At 41.8% G+C, this 19,366-nt stretch overlaps 1 protein-coding gene across 3 annotated transcripts in view; it reads right to left on the bottom strand.

The window, feature by feature from the left end:
• The window catches only part of nt5dc1 (5'-nucleotidase domain containing 1), a 106,639-nt gene that overhangs the window by 9,414 nt on the left and 77,859 nt on the right, over positions 1-19,366 (bottom strand). For all 3 annotated transcript variants that reach the window (XM_078274291.1, XM_078274290.1, XM_078274289.1), the window contains exon 10: positions 3,395-3,568. In XM_078274291.1, the coding sequence (XP_078130417.1) occupies positions 3,395-3,568 (174 nt within the window). The remainder of the gene's footprint in view (positions 1-3,394; positions 3,569-19,366) is intronic.

The following is a 19,366-nucleotide window of genomic DNA, read 5'->3' as shown; positions in this document are numbered from 1 at the left end:
ATATTGTGTTGAAAAAATGACCATTTATTAAAGAGCTTTTATTTGTCTTCTCCAAGGCATTCTCAAGATAGCTGGCTACTTTATATGTTTCACATGTGAACACACGTATGTAGCTGTGTATCTGGTAATATTAAAAGTGAAAACGTACTGTTTAAACAAATACAAACAGCAGCCAAACGTAATACACGGTAATATCTGATCTGACATCTGTCCCTGTAACACGTACCCTACCAGGACCAACTAGCTCTAAACTGCAACACAACAACACTGTGGTTTCTTCATTCCCATGTCTTCTGGGACATGTCCCTTTGCCTGGGACATGTAGCCACATCACAAACTTCTAGCTTCAGCCTCATGTCCCTCAGTGGACACACAGCCTCAGTTCTTAGCATATTAAGATCAGATAAGATCAACTTTATTTTCCTGTAGGAAATTTGTCTTGGGCAAGAAGGACAACCGCTGCATACAAACACATGCATTAATTACCAATCATTCAGTTTGTAGACAGTACAGTACTTTACAATATATAACGTGACAACAATGTACTTCATCCACTAGTTGAGAGGATATTGCACAGGCCCTGATATAGTAGAGTACTGCATGTGACGGGCCCCATTATAAAATAAATTACGCATACAATGGGAATTGCACAAATAAAATAATGCAAATTGTGGCTAGAAGAAGTTGCACATGGTGAGGAGTCATATATGTAGCCATCAAGTGCATATTAGACCCTTTTTACATGTTTCTTCTTTTAATGAGTCAGCTGGAAAACATTCAAAGTTAGCTCAGTAGAAAGCGTTTTCAACTAACTAATATTGCTAATGTTAGCCTAATTAGCTAGCTCCAGCTGATACAGTCTGTCAGCAACGGGAGTGGGAGCGTTGGATGATTTCTTACAGACAAGGCTGGCTGCAAAGAGAAATAAAGAGGGAGGGTAAAAATGTATTTAGTTTTTCTGAATTGGTTTTGTGTTCTCCCGACCAATCATAAAATGAAGACGTCCCATGCCTGTCTGGCCCACACAGTTCAAGATTCAATCCTTGCAACTAATGCTAATGCAACAAATATGCAAGGCAAAAAACAACAGTCAATACCCCTTAAAAACACATGTAGACACATAAAGAGCTTTGCTGTCAACTCATCCATTTTATTATTCACCGAGTGCACGTTAGATAAAATAATTTTCGGCGGATGCACCGACTTTTCTTTTTTAGCTTTTGTTAACATTGCGAGATAGAGCATTGCCTTAGCGGATCTGAGAGCCCTTATAGTTTCCTAATTAGTTACCTTTACCAATGTACTTAAAATATGAACTGTACAGCTATTACTGAATGCAAGGAAATTAAAATATTGGAATAATGGTACTCTGTTTTGGTACATAAAGATTTCAGTACAGAGGGCTTATGTAACTACATCTGGGGTGAGCATTCTTTGCTCTTCCTTGGACAGCCCTCTCTATTTTGTAAAAAGGTCTGATACTGGTGCTGGGGTTACTTGCCAGAAGATGGGCTGACTCGTCACTTTTTGACTGTCAGGGTCACAACGTCCTGCTGGTTAAAGTCCTCATCTGCTCTGTGAGGCCGAGGGCAGCGCTGGCCTGATATCACATCCTCACTCACAGCGAGAGTGTGTGATGAATCAACAGGATAATTGAGCTTTTTAGATAAAGCAGATGTTGACAAAGTTTTCCTTTGGGGACATCATTTGAAGTTGGAAAAAAGGTAATAAATTGCACAATATCGCAATATGTTTAAAATCATAATAATACCATATTGGTGATAGTATTGCATTGTGGGGCCTCTGGCGTTTCCCATTTCCCACCTGGGATTTGGCATCGAGAACCGGTTCCAACTTGGAATCGTTTCAAAAATTACGATTTCCAATGGAATCGTTTTTTTTATTGGAATTGTTTGGAAAATGTGGTTTTGAATCTGATCATTGGTTCCAAATTTAAAGGTGCAATATGTAACATATTTACTGTAATAAATCCAAAAATGACCCCAAAGCGTCATCAGATATTAAGGAAACACGCTAAGTTGAAATTCTTTTCTGACAACAACGCTAATGCCAGGATTTTCTTCTTTTGAAATTTCCGTTCCGTGACGGAATGTCTATTTATGTTTTGGCCTGTGTGTTGGTATCAACTGCCCAGTTGACAGCCAGGCCGGGTTGCCAGATATACCTGTAGACACATAAACCCAGCGTGCTACAGCTGGAACGTTAGCACAGTCATGAAAGCAGCAAACAAACTAACAGGATCAACGGAGATAGATTCTACCCAACATAAAACGCAGCATGTTTCTAATAGTTGCGTGACAAGAGATGTAACAAACCCATCTGGGTAAATATTGGAGATGTATTTGAAAGATGGAGACAGCTTAGAGCCCAAAAGGACGCTGAGTTGGCTAATTTCCTCCTGAACAGGTAAGCATTAGCTTCATGCTAATTTATCACGGCTACAAGGGACGGGCATTTTATGTCATTTTAACATTCATGTACTCACATTGAATTATATAGCTAGTACCCGAGTTGGTTACTCGCAAAAACAATTGCGACACAGCCAGTAAAGTGATCCCGACTGGTCCTGGCTAACGCCGCCATGCTAACCCTGCTAACTGCTAACGTTACCGGAGGAGCAGGCAAGCGGGCACGGCTGTTTGGCTCATTTTCTTTAAAGGTGCTCTAAGCGATGTTGGGTGATGTTACTTCTTGTTGCCGTTCAAAGTATTTTCAAACAAAACAAAGACTAGCTCGCTCCTCCCTCCTCCTCATCCCGTCCCCTCCCTTCTGTGCTTCAGTGCACTAACGCCCCCCCCCCCCCACCAAAATCCTTCTTGTCCGTTATTGGCTGAACACTAGAACACGGTTTGTGTATGTTTGCATGGTCCAGGTTGGACCACTTTGTTTTTGTTGGCGTGTGTGGACCCTGGGCTGTCTACAGAGACCGCGTCTTTTTACAGTGTGTTCAGGGGACAGGCAGCTCGCGGATAATGAGGAGATGTTTGCTGTAAGTGACAAAAAATGTTGTAGCCTAAAAAACGCATGACATCGCTTAGAGTACCTTTAACCAACGTAGCATTAAAACATGGTGGAATAATCAAGTTAGCTAAGAAACTAGCCAGCTATCCCCATGGATGTATTATAAGAAAGTCGTCCCTGAAAAACTATAGATTTATTGTGATAAACAGTATATTCATCATTGTTTCGGCTGTTTTTCTGCCACCACAATGCGCCTGCAGTGACGTAACTGTGATGTCCACCCCTAACTAGTATACCCCCAGGGTGTGTTAGCGACTGATGTAGCCCCGAGCCTGTGGCCTCCAGCAGAGACGGGGAGCGGGCCGCAGAGGTCTGGAAAGCTAAACAGAAAAAGCTGCTTCAGTGAACTCACCTCAAACTTTCCCTTTTTCTCCAGCGGCTCCACTTGGGCCTCATTGGACATTGCTGCATCACTCTTGGGGACGCCCTCCCCCTCCATTTCCTCCACGATCATCACTGTCTCCCACTTCCCAAAGGTGCTGGCAGGGAACATGTCCGACCTCATGCTATCTCCAAAATACACAACCTGCAGGGAGGGGGGAAACAAGAGGGGGACGGTGAAGGGTGAGGGTAAGAGCTGTAACATTTCCAATTGTTTCTGTGCAATTAATTGTCTCAGAAATAATTACGATAAATAATATAATTGTCTTTCAGTCAAATTTAAGAATATGTATTTATTTATTACTTTTTTAAACAAATTAGTTCTGAATGAATCCCAAGATACATCTTTTGTCATATTCCTGTCATGTGACCCAGATAATGTAATAACACAAATACACAGCCTATGAAGTAAACCACGCCTCTTTATTATCATAAAACATTTTTAACTGCCCCCCCTTTTTGTTGCTATGAACGTGTATAGGGTCAAGTGACAACCACCAACAATTGAAATAATAATAAAAATATATAGTCCGACCAATCACTCATAACCAGGGCTTTAAATTGACACCCACCAACCCAAATGTGGGTAAAATGTACTTTGGCGGGTAACATCTTAAAGTTCCCAGCCAATTTGGCCGAGATGAATGAAGCGAAGCGTCTGAATCGGCCGGCAGCAGAAACAATGTGACAAGTCAGTGTCATTGGTCGGTTTTCTGCTAAGAAATTTGTGCAGTTTTGTTTCTCTTTGGCTTGGAAACGTAATCTTTATCTGGCAACACTGCTTGTAGCACTTATCCTACATTTCCCATGAACACTAACCCCTACAGTCACATTAGCTACAAGAGACAGTGACAAAGCGGCAGGCTGCCATTTATTTTCAATGGGAGTGGCCGTTTGCCAGCGACAAGAAGTCTATTTTCGTGTCTATTTCATGCAAATGCTGAGTGATGCAACAAAGGGACAGCCAATCGGAGTGAAGGCAGCGTGAGGGCAGCAAGACATGTACGTTGGTTGCTCGAGTCGAAGAAAATCATTCAAGATGGCGGAAGCGCTTCAGGTATTTCTGTATATATCTGATATGTTTGCCATTTTATCTCATATATTTTGTTACCCCTATCGAGAAATAAATACTTATAAATCCAAAAATGTAAAAATAAAATCGTTCTTGTGACTTGACAATACCTCTTAAGTGACTTGTAAGACCTCTTGCAGATACTAGACAATAGCATGCTACTATCAATACGGAAGCGTCACCATGTCAAACGTTCACAGAAACGAATCGATCAAACTTTAGTTCCGCAAAGCTGTGAGAAAATGAAGGAAAAACTCATTTTAGTGGTGTCCACGTTCCCTGTCCTGTACAATCTAACCTTAGATTCGTACAGAGACATTAACATTAAAAACAATGCATAGAGGAGAGTTTCAGAAGTGATGGAAATGACCGGTATATACAGGTGCTGGTCATATAATTAGAATATCATGAAAAAGTTGATTTATTTCAGTAATTCCATTCAAAAAGTGAAACTTGTATATTATATTCATTCATCACACACAGACTGATATATTTCAAGTGTTTATTTTTTTTAATTTTGATGATTATAACTGACATCTAATGAAAACCCCAAATTCAGTATCTCAGAAAATTAGAATATTGTGACACGGTTCAATATTGAAGACACCTGGTGCCACACTCTAATCAGCTAATTAACTCAAAACACCTGCAAAGGCCTTTAAATGGTCTCTCAGTCTAGTTCTGTAGCTACACAATCATGGGGAAGACTGCTGACTGGACAGCTGTCCAGAAGACGGTGACCATTGACACCTTGGACAAGGAGGGCAAGACACAAAAGGTCATTGCTAAAGAGGCTGGCTGTTCACAGAGCTCTGTGTCCAAGCACATTAATAGAGAGGCCAAGGGAAGGAAAAGATGTGGTAGAAAAAAAGTGTACAAGCAATAGGGATAACCGCACCCTGGAGAGGATGGTGAAACAAAACCCATTCAGAAATGTGGGGGGGATTCACAAAGAGTGGACTGCAGCTGGAGTCAGAGCTTCAAGAACCACCACGCACAGACGTAAGCAAGACATGGGTTTCAGCTGTCGCATTCCTTGTGTCAAGCCACTCCTAAACAAGACACAGTGTCAGAAGCGTCTCGCCTGGGCTAAAGACAAAAAGGACTGGACTGCTGCTGAGTGATCCAAAGTTATGTTCTCTGATGAAAGTACATTTAGCATTTCCTTTGGAAATCAAGGTCCCAGAGTCTGGAGGAAGAGAGGAGAGGCACAGAATCCACATTGCTTGAAGTCCAGTGTAAAGTTTCCACAGTCGGTGATGGTTTGGGGTGCCATGTCATCTGCTGGTGTTGGTCCACTGTGTTTTCTGAGGTCCAGGGTCAACGCAGCCGTCTACCAGGAAGTTTTAGAGCACTTCATGCTTCCTGCTGCTGACCAACTTTATGGAGATGCAGATTTCATTTTCCAACAGGACTTGGCACCTGCACACAGTGCCAAAGCTACCAGTACCTGGTTTAAGGACCATGGTATCCCTGTTCTTAATTGGCCAGCAAACTCCCTGACCTTAACCCTAGAGAAAATCTATGGGGTATTGTGAAGAGGAAGATGCGATGCTCCAGACCCAACAATGCAGAAGAGCTGAAGGCCACTATCAGAGCAACCTGGGCTCTCCTAACACCTGAGCAGTGCCACAGACTGATCCACTCCATGCCACGCCGCATTGCTGCAGTCATTCAGGCAAAAGGAGCCCCAACTAAGTATTGAGTGCTGTACAGGCTCATACTTTTCATGTTCATACTTTTCAGTTGGCCAACATTTCTAAAAATCCTTTTTTTGTATTGGTCTTAAGTAATATTCAAATTTTCTGAGATACTGAATTTGGGATTTTCATTAGTTGTCAGTTATAATCATCACAATTAAAAGAAATGAACATTTGAAATATATCAGTGTGTGATGAATGAATATAATATACAAATTTCACTTTTTGATGGAATTAGTGACATAAATCAACTTTTTCATGATATTCTAATTATATGACCAGCACCTGTGTGTGTGTGTGTATATATATATGTGTGTGTATATATATATGTATGTATATATGTGTGTATATATATATATATATGTAAAGCTGAGAACGTTCACATTTTCAGTAGCTTGCAAGTACTGCTAGCCTACATTCACTGCCAAGGAGTAGGCTAGGCACGCCCAGGAATGCCCATCAAGCGAGTGCGTGTCGCTGTCTTTTGTAGCTAATGTGACTGTAGGGTAAGTCGTGACGCGTCAGACAACCGTTGGCTACGTGCCCAGCGTGCGTGGTATCGATTACGAGCTACGCTGAAACGGAGAAGACGAACGAACAGAGCCAAACAAACCAGAGGAGCTGAAATTAAGACGTCAAGTTAGTAGGAAAACAAACAAACGTGGCTAGTGGAAAGTCTGATTGGCTGGTAACTTTAAAAATCTACTAGCCGTGTTGGCTAGTGATCAAAAAAGTTAAGACTTAAGACTTTAGCCAATTGCGCTAAATTGACAATTAGACAATTATGTAATAATTGTTACAGGCCTATAGAGGGGACAACTTGTTTACTGCACTTTAGAACTGAAGTCTTCTCTCAGCTGGCATACGTCTTACGGCCCCCCCAGGGTGAACCAGACCAGACACGACCAGTCTGCAAAACTCATCACGACCTCTTTGACCGTCACATCTCTTTTGTCCTTCACATCTGGAAAGAAAAGCAAGCTGAGGCGGGCTTTACTGGGACACATGCAGACCAAATCTGAAGTGCAGGCGCACACCGGCCCAGAGCTTTAAATTCCATTTCAACAGCCGTTTATTTCTATTCTCTTTTAAATGGGAGAGGAAATGGAGTGAGCAGTGGAGAGCGCTGGGAGATTAAAAAGACACAGAAGCCGGCTGACATTCTGAACACAGGAAAAAAGGCTTTATAGTGAGAAGTGAAAGACCAGTTGACAGGAAGACTGAAGACACAGTTTATGCAGAATGCAGTCATACTTTATTTTACAGTACATTAACAAGACGTTATAAACTGTACTCTGTTTCAAATAAGTACAATCTTAAAGGAACATGGCGGCTTATTGGGACTTTGTCTTATTCTCTGTATCCCCCAGAGTTAGATAAGTCCATACATACCCTTCTCATCTCCGTGCGTGTTGTAACTCTTTCTGATGGCTTTCACCGGTAGCTTAGCCTAGCACAGATCCTGGAGGTAACTGGCTCCAACTAGTCTACTGCTCCCAATAAGTGACAAAATAACGCCAACATGTTCCTGTTTACATGTTGGGATTTGTATAGTCACAGCTTTTACGTTGGATTCGTTCAAACTATATTTTGGGAAGAAGTGCCCGCCCTGGTGCCCACCTTCAGCTGCACTCGCAAAATCAATCTACGCCACCACAATCCCGCACCCCTGTGTTGGTGTGGATGGGGTGTGGGACGGAAATGAATGGAAACCAATGGAGGCCTAGAACGGTAAATCCTAAATATTCTAAAAACAAGACAGCATGATGTAAGGGATTATATGATTTATAATAAATCTGGAAAGTGAAAGTAAATGGTCCTTTAAGAAGTTTGAACATCCCTCAACTTTCTGCACAATTATTTGATATTATTTATTTTTAAAGATACATTTTTATAGCATGTTTTTCGGAGTTTGTGGGCTAGAAAACCAAAGTAACGACAAACTGTAAAGTTCTCTGTGGCTATATCACTATAAGTGACTGACATCACACACAGCCAAAGAAAAATAAATTTTAAGTTCAAATATATGAAGAATTGCATGTTTAAAAGCACCCCCCATTCCTAGAATAAGGCCTTCATGCCTGGAACTCATATTCAGGTTGTAGCTCGAGGCAGAACATTCTAATACTTCTGTCTTGGTTCCCCAACCAAAGTCAATATCCCATGTAATGAAATCTGATAACCTGAACCTTGCATTTGGGCTCACTAATGGGTGTGAAACCTAGCTGTGTGGGGGGGACCATCCAATGAAAATCATGCTCTTCACCATCACCTGAAATCTTTAGGATGAATTTGATAACACAGAAACACTAAAGGTTTTATACAAGCTGCATCATGTAAACCGGGGGGGTCAAACTCAACTTTATTAATATAAGGGCCGGACTGGAAAATGAGAATCACAACAAGGGCCAGACATGTATATTTTATTGCCATGCTTTTATTAAAATTAAGCAAAAAGTCAGCAAAAAAGTTACCCAGCCATCTTAGAGAAAAACTGACTAAAACGTTGGGAAAAAAGCCCCAAAATGTGGATGAAAGCAACAAAAACACCGGAAAAAGCGACCAAATTGTCAAAACATAGCTTCAAAAAAGTTGTGGCCGGGTTAGCTCAGTTGGTAGAGTGGGCGCACATATGTAGAGGTTTACTCCTTGACGCAGCAACCTGCGGCTCTTTGCTGCTTGTCATTCCCCCTCTCTCTCCCTTTTCATGTCTTCATCTGTCCTGTGAAAATAAAGACCTAAAAATGCCCAAAAAAAGAATCTTTATAAAAAAAAAAAAAACAAGGGGCAAAAAACTTTGAAAAACCGTCGGAAAATGCGACAAAAACTAGGTAGGCCAAAATTCATTGTGAAGCTAAATTGATATGCTGGCCGGATCAAAATCTGCGAGGGGCCGGGTTTGACCCATGTGATGTAAACCCTTCCTAGTCATCACAAATAGGGATGATGCCCGTTTGTGTGTGTATGTGTGTGTGAGAGATTTAAAGTGCTCATATTATGCTCATTTTCAGGTTGATAATTGTATTTAGAGGTTGTACCAGAATAGGTTTATGTGGTTTAATTTTCAGAAAACACCATATTTTTGTTGTACTGCTCATTGCTGCAGCTCCTCTTTTCACCCTGTGTGTTGAGCTCTCTGTTTTAGCTACAGAGTGAGACATCTCACTTCTGTTCCATCGTTGTTGGGAGTCGCACATGCTCAGTAGCTAGGTAAGGACTACTAGCCAGTCAGAAGCAGAGTATGAGGGCGTGTCCTGACAGTACCTAGGTAAGGACTACTAGCCAGTCAGAAGCAGAGTATGAGGGCGTGCCCTGACAGTACCTAGGTAAGGACTACTAGCCAGTCAGAAGCAGAGTATGAGGGCGTGCCCTGACAGTACCTAGGTAAGGACTACTAGCCAGTCAGAAGCAGAGTATGAGGGCGTGCCCTGACAGTACCTAGGTAAGGACTACTAGCCAGTCAGAAGCAGAGTATGAGGGCGTGCCCTGACAGTACCTAGGTAAGGACTACTAGCCAGTCAGAAGCAGAGTATGAGGGCGTGCCCTGACAGTACCTAGGTAAGGACTACTAGCCAGTCAGAAGCAGAGTATGAGGGCGTATCCTGACAGTACCTAGGTAAGGACTACTAGCCAGTCAGAAGCAGAGTATGAGGGCGTGCCCTGACAGTACCTGGTAAGGACTACTAGCCAGTCAGAAGCAGAGTATGAGGGCGTGCCATGCTAGCAGCTAGGTGAGCATTATAACGTCTGTTCCAAAGTGACCACGTTTGTCTCTGAAGTAAAGGCTGGACTACAATAGAGCTGTTTGGAGCAGTTTGTGAACAGTGTTTTCTGTTGGAGATGGTAAGTCCCTAGAAGTCTATAAAATGCACAAATAGATAAATAACACAATAAAGGAAAGGGAAAAAGCCAAAAATCATAATATGAGCACTTTAACTAAATCAAACCTTGCTACAGGAGTCAAAAGGCCATAAAGAGGATTTAAGGCATTCCTCTCTCCCCCCCCTCACAGAGCTGTGCTGTGTCTGAGGCCGTTCCTTCGACATGTAAACAAACAGACTCACTCAGCTAATCGGGGCTGCCGCGGGCCGGGCCTGTGGGGAGGGGGCTGCAGGAGTCACATTTCCACCAAACTTTTCCAGAACACCCACAACTGGTCTTCGTACCCCCCCAAAAAGCCCTGCACTTCTCATGGCTCTGCAGTGCCGCTGCCAGAGTCATGGGATCACTATGATAAATATTTACAGAGGCCAAGGATTGCAGCACAGAGGCAACATATGACAGAAGAGATTCATTTTGTACAGATCAGAGATAGACCGATTATCGGGCCATTTTTTGGCAGTTTGCAGATTATCGGTCTCAGTGTTTTATAACTGATAAAGTTAATGAATTAAAAAGAGTTGTACGGCTACAGCTCTGTGTCTGTCCCTCTGCTTCGGTTTCACTCCCCACTGAGTCTGACTTAATGTCCCCCCCCACCACAACACTATCTGACTCTCTGTTACTGGGGATTATGTTGATAAGTTTCTAATTCATTAAATAATTGCTTAAAGCATTTAAACAAAGTTTTGTGTTGGAGTTTGTAACATTCCAAAACCTTAATTTTGACTTTGATTTTCATTTTCACTGTATATGCATATCGGTTCCAAATATCGGTTATCGGTTTTATTAACTACTAATAATCGGCGTTGAAATACCAGTATCGGTCGATCCCTAGTACAGATACAGTTCCTGCATGAGGGAAAGCACCATGAAGTGAATCCCACTGCAGGCTGTTGACGCTTCTCCAAACACTCCACACAGCATGACACTGTTCACTGGTTGTAGCCTTTAGCGGTTGGCTTTTATCCTTAACCCTGAGCATGAGTCACTCTGCCACAGTGCAGCTTCTACTGGCACAGACTACATTTCATGTTATCTTTCCTGAGCAGCCCCAAAGTGTCATGCATGGCCATTTACTGAATGGATTCAAAGCGATGCCGATGCGACTGACTTTGATTAACTTGAGAATTGACATTGGATTTCCCAAATGTTTTAAAAAGAGCTCTGCTCAATACTACACTGAATATGTCAAAACTGTATTACACACCATCACGACTCTCTAATCTAAAAGGGTTTCTGCTGCAAATGATGCCACTTAGGATCAACAATGTCGCTTTCAGATAATTGTTTTAGTTTGTTACTGGGTTCTCAGAGTTAAAACAGCAATGCGTTAAAGTAGAATTGGTGTGGGCGTGTTATTTCAGGAAATTAGAGGAAGGCATGGATGCATCCTTACATGTTGTTTTGCACATGTGATCACGTGGTTTGGGGTGGATGGGTGGATGGATGGATGGATGGGTGAATGAATGGATGGATGGATGGATGGGTGAATGGATGGATGGATCGGTGGATGGATGGATGGATGGATGGGTGAATGGATGGATGGATGGGTGGATGGGTGGATGGATGGGTGAATGGATGGATGGATGGATGGATGGGTGAATGGATGGATGGGTGAATGGATGGATAGATGGATGGGTGAATGGATGGATGGGTGGATGAATGGATAGATGGATGGGTGAATGGATGGATGGGTGGATAGATGGATGGATAGTTTTTATTGTCCCTAAAGGGAAATTAATTTTGAGTGATATATCTGAGTTTTAAGGCTAATCAGACTCTAAAACACTCCACAGGGGTTCAGGAAACTATGAGGATCATCATTACAAAAATAATTGTATCCCATCACAATCACCAAGTAAACAGCAGACAAACGGTGTTAGACACTAATCAACCAGGAATGTGTGCTTTACATATTCACCAGATGATGTCACACTGCATCAGCTCTTGTGTTGTAACAATGCCGCGGCCTCATTGAATAAAGAAGAGGGTTGTGTGTTATTACACAGTGCTAATGTCGGCCTGAACACAGTCGGTAGGGTTGAGTCATGATTTAGTTTAAAGACAACTCATTTTTTCAAAAAGTATATGCAGAAGCATCTATCTGGCATGCAGAGGAAATATATTGAATACTGGAATGTAACTGTATGTCTGTATGTATAATGTTATAGTTACTGGTGTGACTGTTAGCTTGATATCTTGTTTATGGGAAATGTTTGTGTGTATGTTTGCGTATACAGTTGTGTTCAGAATAATAGCAGTGCAATGCATTGGGAACACTGCACATTCAATTCCAAATCAAAACATGACCAAAATTGATCAAGTTTTTGTTCTACCTTTACAGGAAGTGAAGAAAAAGGAATATTAGGCTGTTCAAAAAAATAGCAGTATTTGCATTTTTCTTTACAAACTCAAACATTTACTGATTAAACTGAAAAATGTCTCAAGGGTTTGCTTTACTTTGAATCACTGCACTAATATTTAGTTGCATAACCATTATTTCTGACAACTGCTTCACATCTGTGTTGCATGGAGTCGACCAACTTCTGACACCTGTGAACAGGTATTCCAGCCCAGGACCATTGAACTACATTCCACAATTCCTCTGCATTACTGGGTTTGGCCTCAGAAACAGCATTTCTGATGTCACCCCACAAGTTTTCTATGGGATTGAGGTCTGGGGATTGGGCTGGCCACTCCATAACATCAATCTTTGCTCGCTTACTGGTGTGTTTTGGGTCATTGTCTCGTTGAAAGACCCATTTCAAAGGCATTTCCTCTTCAGCATAAGGCAACATGACCTCTTCAAGTATTTTGATGTATTGAAACTGATCCATGATCCCTGGTATGTGATAAACAGGCCCAACACCACAGTATGATAAACATCCCCATAACATGACTTTTGCACCACCATGCTTTACTGTCTTCACAGTGTACTGTGGCTTGAATTCAGTGCATGGGGGTCGTCGGACAAACTGTCTGCGGCCCCTAGACCCAAAAAGAACAATTTTGCTCTCATCAGTCCACTGAATGTTGCCCCATTTCTCCTTTGGCCAGTCAATGTGTCCTTTGGCAACTTTCAACCCATTCAGTACATGTCTTTTTTTCAGCAATGGGACTTTGAGGGGGCTTCTAGCTGATAGCTTAGCTTCACATAGCCTTCTTCTGATCCTAACAGTACTCACAGGTAACTGTAAGTCTTCTTTGATTTTCCTGGAGCTGATCATTGGTTGAGCCTTTGCCATTTTGGCTATTCTTCGATCCATTCGAATGGTAGTTGACCGTTTTTTCCCATGTCGTTCAAAGCATTTGAAATCATTTTAGCTGAGCGGCCTATCATTTTCTGCACTTTCCCCTCTCCAATCAACTTTTTAATCAAAGTCCGCTGTTCCTCAGAGCAATGTCTGGAACGACCCATTTTGCTGAGTATTTCAGTGTGAAATGCACTATAACCAGCATGCACAACATTTGCTTCCTTCCTTCCTTAAATATGGGCCATAACTGACACCTGTTTCTTCACAGAATCAATCACCTCACTTATTGAACACAACACTGCTATTATTTTGAACATGCCCCTTTCTTTTCTTTTCTTTTTTAAACATTTGTTTATTGATTTTTCAGTGACATAACAAAATCAAGAGGTAACATTTCGGGAGTCAAAACTGTGTCAAGTACAACAAGTAGAAAAATAAAAATAAAAAAATAAAATGAACTCAGGTAAGGAATAATAGTAATAGTTTAAATAGTAAAAAAAAAAAAAAACACAAAATGGTCACCCACTGCTAAATAAAACCCAATATGTTCACTTACACAGAGATAAGTAAAAAACATCCCAGCATGCTACAAATTCACACAAGAAAAAATTTACAATTAGTAGACAATCAGGGTGGCTACTCTGGAATAGCCGTAAAAATCCATCCCTCAACATGTGCAAAAAATGGACCCCAAGTTTTATTAAACTTTGCAAGAGAACCATGTATCGAGCACCTAACTTTCTCCAACTTCACAAACTGAAGGATGTCCTTGATCCAAGACTAGTGAGAAGGCGGCGAAGGAGACTTCCACCTCAATAAAATCAAAAGTCTAACCAATAAGGAGACAAAGGCTACAAAGTCAGCTTTATATTTGGGAAGCCTAACTCCAGTGAGATGGGTACGATGTAGAATTTAGCACTGGGTCAGACCATGTCTAGCACAAATAGATGAGGAGTGAACCTGATGCAAAATGGCATCCCACAGCTCCTCTGAGATCCCCTCCCCTAGATCCTCCTCCCATTGGGTTTTAATTGTATGCTGCGGGGTAAGCTGCAAAGAATAGATAAGATTGTATAAACGTGAAATAGCACCCTTAATGGTAGGCAATGGGGTTAAAAAGGAGTCAATTAGAGAGGCCTCTGGGAGACTTGGGAAATTGGGGCTAAGATTGTGGATGAAACTACGAACTTGAAGATATCTAAAGAAATGTTGTCTAGGAAAATGGAATTTCTTGGAGAGTTGCTGGAAGGATGCAAATGTACCAGCAATATACAAGTCCCTAAATGCCTTGATGCCGTAGTCAGACCACAAAGAAAAAGCCCCATCAATTAAGGAAGGATGAAAAACAGGGTTAGCTGATAAAGGTTCTATGAAAGAGAAGGTCTATAGACCAAAAGAGCATCGAAATTGCTTCCAAATTTTAAAAGTGCTGGTGCCCCCTCCAGAGAAATCCAAAGCTGAATTACTCTAAGGATGGAAGCCCAGTAATAAAACCTCAAGTTAGGAAGGGCCAAGCCCCCAAGGGTCTTAGGTCTCTGCAACAGCTCCTTTCGCAAACGAGGGACCTTCCTGTTCCACATAAACTCATAAACCAAATTTCTCCAAAGCGTAAAAAAGGTAGTTCCACTCCACTCTGTCAAAAGCCTTCTCCGTGTCTAATGAGATTACGGCTTTCAGCCCCATTGACGTAGGAGGATTATAAACAACATTAAGAAGTCGTCTGAGATTAAAGAACCCATGTCTGTTCTGGACAAAAGGAGGAGAGATTATCAAAGCCAAAACTGATTCCAGTCGCAGAGCTAATTTGGACAGAAGTTTTACATCTACAGATAAAAGACTAATTGGACGGTAACTTGAGCAGGACAGAGGGTCCTTATTCTTTTTTAAGAGTAATGGAGGCCTGATTTAGAGTCTGAGGTAATTTAGAAAGAGTAAGAGATTTATTGAACATTTCGATCAAAACTGGTGCTAATTTGTCAAAAAAGGTCTTGTAAAACTCGGTCGGAAAACCGTCCAGGCCTGGACATTTTCCAGACTGCATAGAAAATGTTGCCCGTTTAAGGTCATCTATGGTGATTGGGCCCTCTAACCGCTCAGCAGTATCAGCATCAACCCTAACCAACTCCAGTGAGTCAAAAAAACTATCCAGGGCTGACAGATCAGACCCAACCTCAGAAGTATATAAAGAGGAGTGAAACCGTTTAAACTGATCATTCATTTTTTTAAGGATCGGTTGTGACGCCAGGAGTATGAATTTGTGGAATCTGCTGAGAGGAGGAAGCCTGTCGAAGCTGATGGGCCAAAAGTTTGGTCGCCTTATCCCCAGAGTCATAATAACAATATTTAGCTTTAAATAAGAGCTCCTCAACCTCTTTAGTAGAAAGAACATCAAACTCAGCCTGAAGAGAGAGATGATCCTTATATATGTTAGGAGATGGGGAGGAAGCATAGATATTATCAAGCTGGGAGATTCGTAACCTCAATTCCTTTAATTTTTTTTTCCTTTGTTTATTCTCATAGCTGCTGTATGAAATAATTTCACCTCTAATGTATGCTTTCAACGTCTCCCAAAGAAGGGAGGCTGAGATCCCTGGAGTTCTGTTGGTAGTAAGAAAAAAGTCAATTTGATTAGAAACAAACTTAACAAAATCCTCATTAGATAGCAAGCGCGTATTGAGATGTCAAGGGGGGCACGTACGTTCGCGCTCCTGTATGAATAACTCCAGTGTGGTCGGAGCATGATCTGATATTAGAATAGTGTCATAAGAGCAAGACTGAACAGAATGGAGAAAACAATAATCAATACGAGAAAAGGAGTGATGTACATGAGAGAAAAAAGAATACATTTTAGCAGACGGATTAAGAAAGCGCCATGGATCAGATACCAAGAACTCATCCATAAAGGATAAAATGGTCTTAGAAGACTTTGAGGGCACTCCTGGTCTAGCAGAAGAACAATCTAATATAGGATTAAGCCAACAGTTAAAGTCACCTCTCATAATGAGTAGATGTGTGGACATGTCAGGTAACTTGGCGAACAACTGATGGAAAAAATTGTCGTCATCCCAGTTTGGACCATACACGTTAGCCAGAATCACAGAATTACTATATAGCTGTCCCGTTACAAACACAAATCTTCCATTGGGGTCAGCTATTACATTAGAGCACACAAAAGGAACCGATTTGTGAATCAAATTTGCAACACCCCTAGATTTACCATTAAAACTAAAATGAAATACTTGACTGACCCATCTCACCTTTAATCTGATATGGCTGGAAGATTTTAAATGAGTCTCTTGAAGGAAAACAATATGGGCACCTAATTGTTGAAGATGGTGAAGAACTTTGATACGTTTAATAGGCTGATTTAGACCATTACAGTTCCAGCTAACAAATTTGAGTCCTGTCCCGGATTGTGTCATACTAGACTGCTGCATGCTAGTCAACTATTAGTGTCCACTGCAGAGTGGTATGTATAACAGTCACAGAAATAAAATAAAACATGGGCGACCTGACTAAACAAAACACAAAACACACAGCGAGAGAAAAAGGGAGAAGTTTTTGTTGCATCGGTTCAATTGCGTGCCTAAGCTCCTCTCTTACCGAAGAAATGTCCGCTCGAAGCTCGCAAGACAGCGAGTCTATTTTGACGCAAATGTCCCCTTTCAACTGGTCTAACATAGCCCGGAGGTGATCCAAATTGGGCGCACACTCGGGGTCCGTGACCACCTTCGGTGAAGATGCGGGCTCAGTCGAGGGAGAAGCCTTAGCACAGCCTGTGTGCGAGCCGAGTTTCCACGTGCAGCTGCCATTGTCGGTTGAAATTCCCCAAAAACACACCGAAACTGACCACGTACTTGTCACAATTGTGCACCGGCCAAACTAGTGAAAAGAAACTGTGTTAAAAACTTAAAATAAACACAAACTCGCGGAGCAAAAGGGAGACACGTCCTACATGCTCAGTGCCCAACAGCGCCCCCCAACATGCCCCTTTCAATTACAGATTCAATTACCCAGAATGAGCAGCATCATGTCATGACTGTTGGGTCTGTTGGTTTTCTATGACTCTACAACACTTACTACTAAATTATTTGCCATGTAGAAATATCACTTCTACCAAAACATTTGATTTATGAGGTTAGTGATGTTGGACTGTTATTATTTTGAACACAACTGTATGTATGAGGTGGTGGATAAATGTATTGCATTTTAATTAGATTTTACATTTATTATTGTAATGGAAGGTCTTTAATGTAATGGTATGTATTGTGTGTCTAGTTTTGGAGTGGCTGACTGCTGGGGCATCAGCTAATGGGGATCCTTTTAAAAAACAAAGGGTGTCAGCAATTCCCCAGTGAAACGATGATGAAGAAGATCTGATGGAAACGACTGGATGGTAAAGACGGTCCAACATCTGTAAAGCCAAACAAGAAATTATTGTTTCATTATACAGTGAACAGGTCGGAGACAGGACTCCAGAGAGACGCCCCTGTGTCTCAGTCAGTGTGTTGACATGCACAGCAGGAACCGGGGTCACACCCCGGAGTTAAGTGAATAGCCAGGTTATGCCAGTTGTCCCCGTATACATGAATGGGGAAGAATGCGAAGACGACGGGAGTAACTCTACCTCTGGTACAGTAGGTAGCGCTCTGCCAACGCAAAACTGGCTTTTTCTTCTGGTTGACCTATGTCAAAATTACACTGACCAATCACCGATAACTACAACTTAATGTTTCATTCACACACTCTTACTGTATGGGTTCTCTAGGTCTGCTAACCGGGTTATGAGAACTCAGATTTTAACCGGGGTAAGGCGTTTACATGGCGTTTGAGAAATCAGAGTATTGCCGTAACCCGAATATCATAGTTTTTTAAACTGCATGTAAACGCACTGACTGTGTCTGATGGATGTCATAGTGGTGATATAGTTGAAGGCTCTCTGCCCTGAGTGTGTTTCAGAGTCAAGAGTTATCCTCTTGCTATCAGAAACAGCTATCAGCTCATCACTCAGAGGAGCAGTTAAAGCTAAAGCCAGGCCCAATGTAAACTGAGCTGCAGGCATGCAGAGGGGCCTTAATGAGCCCATTGTGCTGCGGACTGTGTGGGGCCTGGGGCACGGCAAAAGGAGGGGGCCAACAAGACAGCAGGACAAAACCTTTTTCAATTTTTTTTTTTCTTTCATTTATGCCATGTTTCCACACTATGGTACAAGTCTATATCCACGACGTTTCATTTCCGGGATTGCTCCGGGATGTCACTACTTTCGGCCGGATGTCAGTCCCCTTCCTCTGTCTCTGTGTTGGCGTTCTAACCTCCGGTGGATTTGTGAGGACTATGGTTAACTGCTCCTCAGATCTCTGCAGGGTAAATCCAGACAGCTAGCTAGACTATCTGTCCAATCTGAGTTTTTACTTTTGAACGTACACATGTTCCACCAAAACAAGATCCTTCCCGAGACTATTTAGCAGCGGCACCGTGGCTCCGTCCGGAGCTTAGCGCCACCCATGATGATTGTGATTGGTTCAAAGAAACGCCAATAAACCTTGACCTAGGTTGTACAAAAAAAGATCCAGGTACCAGGTACTAGCCAACGGAAAAAACTAAAAAGAGCCAGTCAGGCCGAGCCATACAGTGGAAAAGCGGCATCATTCTCATACTCAGTCCCAAAACGTTACATTCCTCTTATGTTTTAAAAGATTCTGCCAACAGAATGAGATCATTGCATGTTTTTAGTGCCGTTGACACCAAACAGAATAAGGCAGATCTACCTGAAAGTTTTAAGAAAATGACCCAATAGTTATTTAAATGTTGTCATAACTATGACTCAATGGGACTGTGCAATATTTTATGCTTAATTATTAGGAAAATCATCAACCTTTTCAACAAAGCATCACCTGCTTTTTCATTGGGTTTCTAAACATTTTCTGTCATCAACTGAGATGGTATTGAATCCAAACTCATCTGTAACTAATAAAGACAGCACAGACACCTCCGAATGACCCGTACTCAGGTCTCCATGTGTCCCGTCAGGTTCA

This window comes from Sander vitreus, chromosome 18, assembly GCF_031162955.1.
Source record: "Sander vitreus isolate 19-12246 chromosome 18, sanVit1, whole genome shotgun sequence".
Lineage (NCBI taxonomy): Eukaryota > Metazoa > Chordata > Actinopteri > Perciformes > Percidae > Sander > Sander vitreus.
Note: the sequence above shows the minus strand (reverse complement) of the source record. Positions and strands in the feature narration are given on the sequence as shown.